The sequence below is a fragment of the Myotis lucifugus genome, unplaced genomic scaffold, assembly GCF_000147115.1.
Source record: "Myotis lucifugus unplaced genomic scaffold, Myoluc2.0 scaffold_1904, whole genome shotgun sequence".
Lineage (NCBI taxonomy): Eukaryota > Metazoa > Chordata > Mammalia > Chiroptera > Vespertilionidae > Myotis > Myotis lucifugus.
This window is the reverse complement of record NW_005872952.1, coordinates 26,606-35,845: the sequence shown is the minus strand read 5'-3', so window position 1 is coordinate 35,845 and position 9,240 is coordinate 26,606. Positions and strand designations below refer to the sequence as shown.

Genomic DNA, 9,240 nt, shown 5'->3' with positions numbered 1-9,240 from the left:
CGGTGGCCCGCACAAGCACGCGCGCCCGCGCACGGAGAGGCTGGTAATGACACTGGGGTTTGGATGGATACAGTCACAGCCCAAGATCAATATGAGAATTCCTGAGTTACAAGAATGAAATATATTTTTCATTGATTTGTTGTTTTAAACCATTAAAAAGATGGGTAAGCGTGTTAGAGCGGGGTAAATACTCGGGGCACTGAAAAAACACCACCATTTCACACTGCGGTAGAAAATCAATCTCGCCGACGTACTTTCCAAGTGAGGCCGGAGAGCAGGCGCGCGGCTTTCAGGGGAACTTTCAGGGGAGGCTGGAAGGGAGGGCCCGCGGCCCCGGCACCGCCCGGCGTCGGACTCGGTGCAGACTCACTACCATGGTTGCTTTAGGAAGAATCATGGAAATGCCCAAATCTCCTTTTTCGTTTAAATTGATGAGTGGCACCATCCGCCCGGAGCATTAAGGCAGGCGGGGCGGACGGATCAATCCAGGAGAGGAGGCGAGGCGGCCCCGCAGCCAGCCTCCGCCTGACACTATTGATTTTGCCCAGTTCAGCTGGCCTTGTAATTAAAATGTAAATTTGAGAAAGAGATTGCGTCCTGACAGACGCAGGATTAAGGGGAAGATAAAAGCCCCTCCGCGAAAACTCCGAGGAAATGTGAGCTCCGTGTCCTGGGCTGGCTCCGGCGGACCAGGAACAGCCGCAGGCCCCGGGCTCACTGAGCAGTGCCGGGTGCAGACCACGGGGGGGCTGACTGCAGCGTGCCGAGGCCCCGCGCCGAGCGCCCCTCAGGACCGTGGCCCATCGGCGGGCCCAGATCCCACCCCGAGGCCCCATGCAACGCCCCTCCGCCACTCACCGTCCTCAGGCCACAGGTGCTCAGGGACACAGGCCTCGTACCCCTCCTTCTCCGGGACCTCCACAAAGTCGCCATCATCCTCGTCCTCGTCTCCCAGGGCCGCTGTCTGTGGGACACCCCAAGGCTGAGTGGGAGGAGCAGGCAGAGGTGGAGGTGCCGGGCCCCAGCTGGGGTCAGCGTTGTGGCTGTGCTCACTGACCTGTCTCCAAGCCCACCCCCTCGCTCCTAAAACCACCAGCTCGGTGCACCCCCCCCCCCCAGTGCCCAGTTCAAACCCCAACACGCACCTGCCGGCACCTCGGAGCCCCACAGAGCAGGTCTCACCCTCAAAGGCAAGGCCCAGGGCGGTGACAGCCCAGCTCGGCTCGGCTCGGCCACAGCGCCACGCCCTGTTCTGGGCCAGCTCCTCACTGGGGCCTCCGGTGCTGCTGTGACCACAGCACTTCTGGAACATTCCGTCCTTAACGATGCTAAAAGCCACCACAGGAAGTTTCCTTTGGACGCGAGGCCCCGCCCAGGTCAGTGTGATGGGTCCTCGCCCTCCGCGGCTCAGTGGGAACGACAGGCCCTGCGCACGAAGGGCGGGTCCTCCTAGAGGAGCTCCCACACGGGCGACCAGGGCCACGCACACGCCAATCAACGTGCAGGGCCACGCACACGCCAATCAACGTGCAGGGCCACGCACACGCCAATCAACGTGCAGGGCCACGCACTCTGGGGGCAGGCGTCCTGGCCAGAACCTTATGAAGCCCAGGACTGCTCAGCCCCCCATCCCAGGGGAGCCACGCCCCTCAGACGTCCTTCCTGAGAGGGAGAGGACCACAGCAAGAGGCACCCAGAAACCCCGCCCACGACCCCGCCCCCCCCTGCCTTCGGGCCAGGCCCCCTGAGGAAAGGCAGCAGGAAGGAGACAGACCCTGTCCCATGAGCACCAGCGACGGGCTGGTCAGGCTCAGGGGCAAACGCAGGTTCAGGACCATCGGACACAGGCCCCGACACAACACTGGCCACAGGGGGCGGCGCGTGGCCCCACGGCCAAGTCCGGGCCGAGGCACCCTGGGCTGCAGGCGGTACCTGGTTCCGCAGCCCAGAGGCATAATCAGATGCAAATGCACTTGGTTTGGGTTCCGGCAGCCCTGCCTGGAGTGCGGAGACATCCATCACTGGAAACGGCAATTTCTGTTATCAGCCTAACACTGATCAAAGGGAAGCCTGTCTCCGCCGCTGACCTGTGAAACGTCCCAATTATACTCTTTGGAAATGACAGGGGCACTTAACTCCCGAGCTGAGCAAATGACGACAATCAATCACGTTTGAATAACAATGAGCCGCGGACCTGAAAATTATTTTTGTATAGAATCTCCCCGGAATTTATGAAAGGGAAAGCAGCCCAAGGTTCGAGGGCATGACGGCTCCCAGCCTCATAGTGCGCACCCAACACTAAACAGAATTTATGTGTTTTAATTTCCTAAAAGGTAGATGTGGACCGACCGGGTGCTACAATGCAGAACGCAGATGCCACGTTTTAAATATGGGGGTCATTTTCATAAAAGATTGTGCTTATTGCTCCCACCCTCGAATTTCACCAGGGACTTGTGTTAAATTTTCACTTTCTAAAACATATCCAGCTGCTGAGCTAACGAGCAGGAACACACACCTTCACTCCACTCCTTAAACACGGAGCGTGGCCTCCGCTCCCGAGTCCGGGACAGGCTGGGGCGAGGGCCTGTGAGAACTGCCTCCGGAGGTGCCAGCAGGGCCACCCTCAGCGCTGGGTCACAGCTCACTGCAGCCGAGAGCAGCCTCCGGCCAACACCACCCTCAGCTCGACAGCTCCCACTGCCGTGTCAGGTCCCAGGGGAGCTCAACAGGCCCAGGGAGTCTGCACGGGGCTCCAGGCAACTGTGCGCCCAGGCAGGTGGGGAAGGCACTGCTGCCCCGCCCTCCGTGGCCTCCGCGTGCGTGGCCTGCCCGTGGGCCTCCCACCAAGCACCTGTTCCAAGAAGCACCGCCCCCCAGGCTGCCACTCCTCCCACAACCTTGGACCCAGCACAGCTGGCCACGGAGGCCTGCACCTGAGCTCCTGGGGCCAGCCCCGAGGTTCAAGGCAGCAGCAACAACCTCCCCACGTGGTCAAAGGTCATGGATGGGGTCAGAAGCCTGCACTGAGAGGCGGTGGGGGAGGCGCTGGGGGCAGAGCAGGGGCCAGGATGCCCGAGGACTCTGGGAGGAGGTCACGCCCTGAGGTGGCCTCAGCTGAAGGCAGGCCATTGGGCTTTTCTTGTCAGTGTCCCCGGAGCAGCTTCAGATCTCGACCTGACCTGGCTCCTCGTCTGGGACTCGTGAAGGTCACGCCGGCCACGTGCTCACCCCTAACAGGTGAGGGCCCTGCAGGTGGTCAGTCCTGCAGCCACCGGACTCCTCCTGGGCTTTTCTAAGCTTTCAGACGATCAGCCCGCCCGCAGCCAGGGAGGCCTGGAGGAGGCCATGGCCTCGCTGGTTCTATACGAACGGATTCTTCACCCACAGTTAAAAGGATCTAGAAAAATGAGCCTCCACAATCATAATTAAACAAGCAATAAAACGGCTAAAATATACAACGCAATCAGTTTGCAGAAGTGAGGTAGCGAGGTTACTAATTACCGGAGAGGGGATGGGATGCGCGCCTCGCGCCAGGGCAGCCCGCCCACCAGGCCCGCCCGAGATACAGCTGGGACCATTAAATAAATTCTGTGCGATCTAATTAACTCGGTGCGCAATCTCAATTACTTTTCACCCAAGAAATCACTTCTGTTCAGTTTATGTGTGTTTCCCTTTTAAAAAAAAAATGATGTAAGGCCTCGTCAGACAAGTGAGCTCCCACCTGCATTTGTCTCTCAGCCTTGATGGCTATGCATTTAAAACCCCATTCTATCTTATAAACTAAAAATTAAACGTGCTCAGCTGTGATGGCCGTCATCCGGCGGCTATTTATATGCTAATGCCCTCCCAGAAGGCCGTGCAAATTGCCCAGCCAGGCCGCTATCTCAGCAGCATCAGAGAGCAGAGGACACGGGCAGCGGGCTGGCCGTGTGAGCGCACGGACCCCACAGCCTGCGTGGCCCAGCCCTGAGCTGGGGACAGGAGCCGCCCGTCCTCGAAGGGCTGTCCCTTCCCTCTCTGGCCTGATGGCTCGCAGGAGTGAGCGGCATGCAGCCTGCGTGGGGCTGCTCCCGTGGCCCGGCCCGTTGCTGGGGTAGGAGGGTGCTGAGCCTGGAGGTCCATCTCGGGGGTGAGGCTGGGGTCCAGCTCTGCTGGGTCTGGGCAAATGGGCAGCGGGCAGGCAGGTAAGGGCGCATGCGTGAACCTCAGCAGAGGCAGCCAGGGGACAGGCCGGGCGCCCACGCCAGGCTTTGGTCCAATGGACAGCCCTCTCCTCCAGCGACCACAGGTGCGCCATGGAGGCCGCAGCCGTCAAGAGTGCGCAGGGCACAGAGCCTTCCCCCTGAGCTCCTGCACCTGACGAGACCTCGCTTCCTGGCTGGGGAGGTGCTTCCAGCATGGAGAGGAAGCTCGATGAGGAGTCCTGCTCTCTGGCTCGGCCTGGCCTCCCAGAGCTCGGGAGGCAGGACTCCCGCCCTGTGACACTGTGGGTGGCACCCTCCCTGGGTGGCTCAGCCTTGGGAGGAAGACAAGGCTCACACAACTGCCCGACTCAGTCTTCCCACCTGTAAAATGGGCGATAGCATAACCCCTGGGGGAGCTGCCTTTGGAGTTAGAGGAACAACATGTGAAGGTGGCTGGCGCACAGGGCTGGCAGGGCCGTTGGGAAGGCGAGCTGATGCAGGTGTTTGCAGGGGGGAGGTGGGGGGGAGGGGGCGCTGGGGCGGGAGAGGCCTGGCTGAGATGCTCCTCAGTCCTCAGGAGATCAGCATGCAGACCCTCCCTGCTCTCAGCCCCTCGAGGCAGCGGCTTGGCCTTCAGCGTGATGGAGGGGCCACGTCACAGGAAGGTTGTTTACTGGCCCTGCCGAGTACAAGGTCCCCACGTCACTGATTTAGTTCCTCTGCCTCTCTGGGAGCCTGACACGTCCAACATTTCATTCCCTGCGTCTCCTGCTCTGTCCTTTTCACCTACAGGAGGCCAGGCCCACAGGCCCACACAGAGCGGCCTGCCTCACTCCACAGTGGCCCAGACCCAGGAGCCCTCCCGTGGCTGAGCGGGGGACCGCCATTAGACCATGCAGCTGCCAGAGCCTGGCCACGGGGGGCAACAGGGCGTCCGTGTGGGCTTTAGCCAATGTCATTTTAAACCCCCACTGCGGGTAGTTTAAATAGACTGGCACTTAAAATTATTTTTTTCTGACTTATTGGTGAGGGGAAATTACTATTTTGTTAATTACACAACAGTAAGGAATTGGTGATCTTAGCTCCATAATTAAGTTTCCAGAGGATGTTTATCAGCGTAACGGATGCAGCCTGTGATCGTGCCGCTGCCGAGCTGCCGGCTGGAGACTAAATCTCCCAGGGCTGCTGCCTATCGATCGGGGCGAGATTTATCCCGGCCGTTCCCCAGCGTAGGCGGCGAGGCCTCTATAAAGCACAGTTAGACCCATTTAAACCGGCTTAAATATTTCCTAAAGACAGAACATCTACATCAAAAGGAAAACAATATGTAGGAACCAGTGGCTACGAGGACAGAAACAGGAAATCAAAAGAAAAAGGAGCCCCCCCCACCGCCCCCCAGTGCAGCTGCGGGAGGAGAGGCCCCGCGGCCGGACCTTGGAGAGCCAGGCTCCCCTCCCGTGTCTGGGACCGGGACCCTCTCACACACTGACCAGTTCTCAGATGTTAGGTCACTTACTGAACCAGCACCCCACTCAGCCAGGCCCGGGCTAAGTGGGGAGGCACCGAGGCCAGGGATTTAACCCCAGGCATCTTACAGGATAGCCAGCCAAGAACAACGCGATCCTAATTTCTAACCACCAGCCCGCAGGCGGCCGCCCTGCGCAGAACAGAACGGGAGCAGATGGACAGATACCGCGGCGTCTATTCTGGGAACGCGCTCACCTGAGCCGGGCGCTGCCACTCAGCCCGCGCCCAATCGCTCCATCTGCAGCCCCAGGAATGAGCTCTGTCTCCAAGGACTTGAGCGCCGGCCTCTACATCAGCTCCTGGAGCCGCCTCGTCTCCGCGCCACCCGCCCCACTCCTTCCGTGACAGGCAGAGGCGAGGCAGAGACGCGCCTCCCGCCTGCTCCCCGCACTCAATCAGACCCCTGCCCGCACCGCCCTGCGCAGCACGCACAGCGCCCGCCTCCGTTTACCCTGTTGTCCTGCGTCAGCGGACACACCCGGCCCCCGGTCAGCCCCCGCCAGGCCAGGCCCTCCAGCCTTCAGAATGGGCGGTGGCATCTCCTCAGCCAATGGCTTCCCACTCCCCGAGCCGCTCCTGCCACAAGCAGCCTGGAGCCGCCCCCCTGACGACCAGGGTGGACACTGACCCTCCACCCACACAGCATCCGCAGACGCCCGGGCAGCACGCAGGCCTCTGCAGTGAGAGGTGCGAGTCCCTGTGAGCTCGGAGGGTGGAGGTGCTGACAGGCCTCTGCAAGCAACTCATGGCTCACAGCCACACCAGCAGCCACAGGCTCACCGCAGCCCTGCAGCGTCCGCTGTGAGCTTCCCTGACAGACAAGATCGCCCTCTGCTGGTCCCAGGGGGCTGCACACTCCACAAAGTTGAGGCCCAGCTGCTCAGAAACTCACCTGGAAGTCACAGGCCCCCACTCCCTGTCCCAGCCCCTCTACCTCCTCATCCTCAACTCCAGGGCCTGGTGAGGAAGAAACCGAATGCACCAGAGCCCAGCCTCTCTGCTTAGAGGGCTGAGCGAGGGCCAGAGACTCTGCCGCCCCCCAGCCCTCACCCCACTCACCTCCCTCGTGCGAGGCCCCTCAGGCTCAATGTCCAGCTCCTGGGATCTCCGCAGGGCGGTTTCCAGCTCAGCCTTCAAGTCGATGGCGGCCTCCAAGTGCTGGCCACGGGTACCTGCGCGGGTGAACAGCTGCCGGCAAGGGGGCGCGTCACCCGGCAGGCTGGGCACCCTCCCCTGCACGCCCCGCAGGCACGACCAGGCGCGCAGCCTCACCTGGACCCAGGTGCGCACAGCCGGCAGGAACTTGTTCTGGATGAGCTTGAGCGCGTCCCGGGCCGACTGGATGACCGCGCAGTTGTCCTCGTCCTCCTGCACCCTGAGGCTGCCTGCAGGGGGAGCAGGGGTCACCAGGGGGACCAGGGCCCGGGCAGGTCACCGGCACCTCCGCCCATCCCACTTCCGTCACAGATCCCCTGGGACCCCAACCTGACGCCCAAATCTGCTGCTTCATGATTTTGGCAAAGACCAGGTCACCTGACCTGATGCTCCCTCCCCTGGACCCGAGACCTCTACGGCTTCCCACGGACAGACAGGCCGGCCGTCCACCGCCGCCCCCACTGCCTCAGGATGAAGGCCGGCTCCTCCCTGTGCCCAGCCCATCCAGCTGCCACTCCCAGCTCCCACCCGCTGCCAGCTCCCTGCCCCCGGGCACAGGTGGGCAGTTCCTTGGGGCTCGCCAGGCTCTGGGTGAGGGTGTGTGTGTGAGGACTTCCTGCGGCTCCAGCAGGGCTGCCTCCTCCCAAGAACACATCTGAAGGGCAACCCCACTCACACCCACAGGGACGGACGTCGGGGCCTATGAGGAAGCTCGGCGGGAGGGGGGGCGGGTATCTGGGGTGAAGCCGCGAGGCTGGGACACCAGGGCCCCGGGGGCTCCGAGAGGCACCACCTGTATCTTTGCAGACACAGTGAGAAGCCGCTTCTCCATCTCGTTTTTCTCCCAGGCCCGGGCGGCCACCCCGTGACCCCGATGGACTGGGCAGCAACCATGGCCACCACGAGGGCGCAGGGCAGGCCTTGGGACCCACAGCCTAACCCCACCCTGGGGGCCGTACCCTGCTCTCAGCCCCAACAAGTCTGGGCTGTCGGAAGTGGCTGAGGGCCCTGGCCAGAGGCCTGGTTCAGGCCGCCACCTGGGCTGCGGCCACGAGGGAGCCCCGAGCAGCGGCAGGAGCGGGTACCTGAGGAGAGCTCCACGTCCAGCGTGTACTTGTGGGAGCCCAGCCCATGGCTCCGCACAAAGTCCTCCTGGTCGCTGTCCTCGCCTTCCTCCTCGTCCTCCGAGGAGGCCCCCGTGGTGGCCACTGGGCGGCGCACACAGGCAGGCAGGCTCTTGCTGCAGCAGGGCTGCTCCTCGTCCCCGAGGTCCGGGGCACTGGCCAGGCGAGGGGGGCCCTCCTCGGGCGCCCCAGAGGCCACAGCAGGCGCGACGGCCCCCCGGTGCGGCCCCAAGTCGAAGGGCACCAGCAGCTGGAAGCAGCTGTCCACCTCCGTGAGGCAGTCCCGGATGTCCCCGGACATTTCTGCGAAGGTCAAGACGCTGCTCGTCGGTCACGTCCCAGGACAGCACCGCCCCCAAGGGCAGGGCCCACTGTCTGGGGGAGACCCGTCCAGCAGCAGGCGGCTGCCCACAGCTCAGGCCCCCCCGGAGCCCAGCACCCCGGCTGCAGCCGCAGCCCCGGGGCCGTCCTCCCACGTCCTGCTGACCCCGAGGGTCTTCTCTCAGCTGCGACAGCCACTCCTCGGCAGGTCTGTGAGTTCCACGTGGACGTGCAGCCTCAGGCCATGAGGACCCCCCAGCCTGAGCGCACCTGCACCCACGCCCGCGCGGCTCCCCCTCCTCGGCCCAGCGCCCTGCTGTGCGCCTGCCTAGCCCTGGCCAGAGGCAGGGCCCCCTCCCATGCTCACACCCTGGCTGCCAGAAAGCAAATGCTGGGGCTGGCGGGGCTGCAAGAGCAAGCGAGGCCAGGAGACGAGGGGGCAAAGCTCAGACCCAGCCCACAGGCCACCAAAGGACGCACGTCTCGTCTCCCTGCCGGGCAGCACGGGGCGGGCGCGGTCAGCGTGACCACCGAGGGGTGCGGAGGCGTGCAGGCTCACAGGGCCCCCCGGCTGCCCACCAGGAGAGGTTCCTCGGGCCCAGCTGGTCTGTCCGCCTGCCGCCCCGCTCCCCCCGCCGGGTCCGGAGACTCACCCTCCATCTCCCGCACGGCCTGCTCGGACCTTTCCCGGTAGATTCTGTCTAAACGCCTCTGCTTCTCCTCCTCTCGCTTTCTCTCCGCCAGCGTCCTGGCGTTCACATCCTGAAAATCCACCTGAGAAATTGAGACAAAACCCAACTGAATAGAACACGGAAAGAGTCAAAACAGGCCCCAGAGAAGCGGCACCGGCACCGCCCACACCAGGCCTCGGTGTGTCTCCAGTTCAGGGTTCAAAACGCCAGGGACCCGCTGGACGGCAGGCTTAGCCC

At 62.9% G+C, this 9,240-nt stretch overlaps 1 protein-coding gene across 2 annotated transcripts in view; it reads right to left on the bottom strand.

Moving 5' to 3' along the window:
* Positions 1–400: 400 nt before the first annotated feature.
* UVSSA (UV stimulated scaffold protein A) overlaps positions 401–9,240 on the bottom strand; it is a 9,898-nt gene continuing 1,058 nt past the window's right edge. The window contains exons 2-6 of one of the 2 annotated variants that reach the window (XM_006108211.3): positions 8,965–9,085; positions 7,952–8,293; positions 6,984–7,096; positions 6,771–6,899; positions 401–964 (exon numbers count right to left, since the gene is read on the bottom strand). In XM_006108211.3, the coding sequence (XP_006108273.2) occupies positions 788–964; positions 6,771–6,899; positions 6,984–7,096; positions 7,952–8,293; positions 8,965–9,085 (882 nt within the window). In that variant the 3' untranslated portion in view covers positions 401–787. Of the gene's footprint in view, positions 965–1,749; positions 4,864–6,770; positions 6,900–6,983; positions 7,097–7,951; positions 8,294–8,964; positions 9,086–9,240 lie in introns of those variants that run through there. The other variant, XM_023748841.1, reaches the window with a different exon arrangement.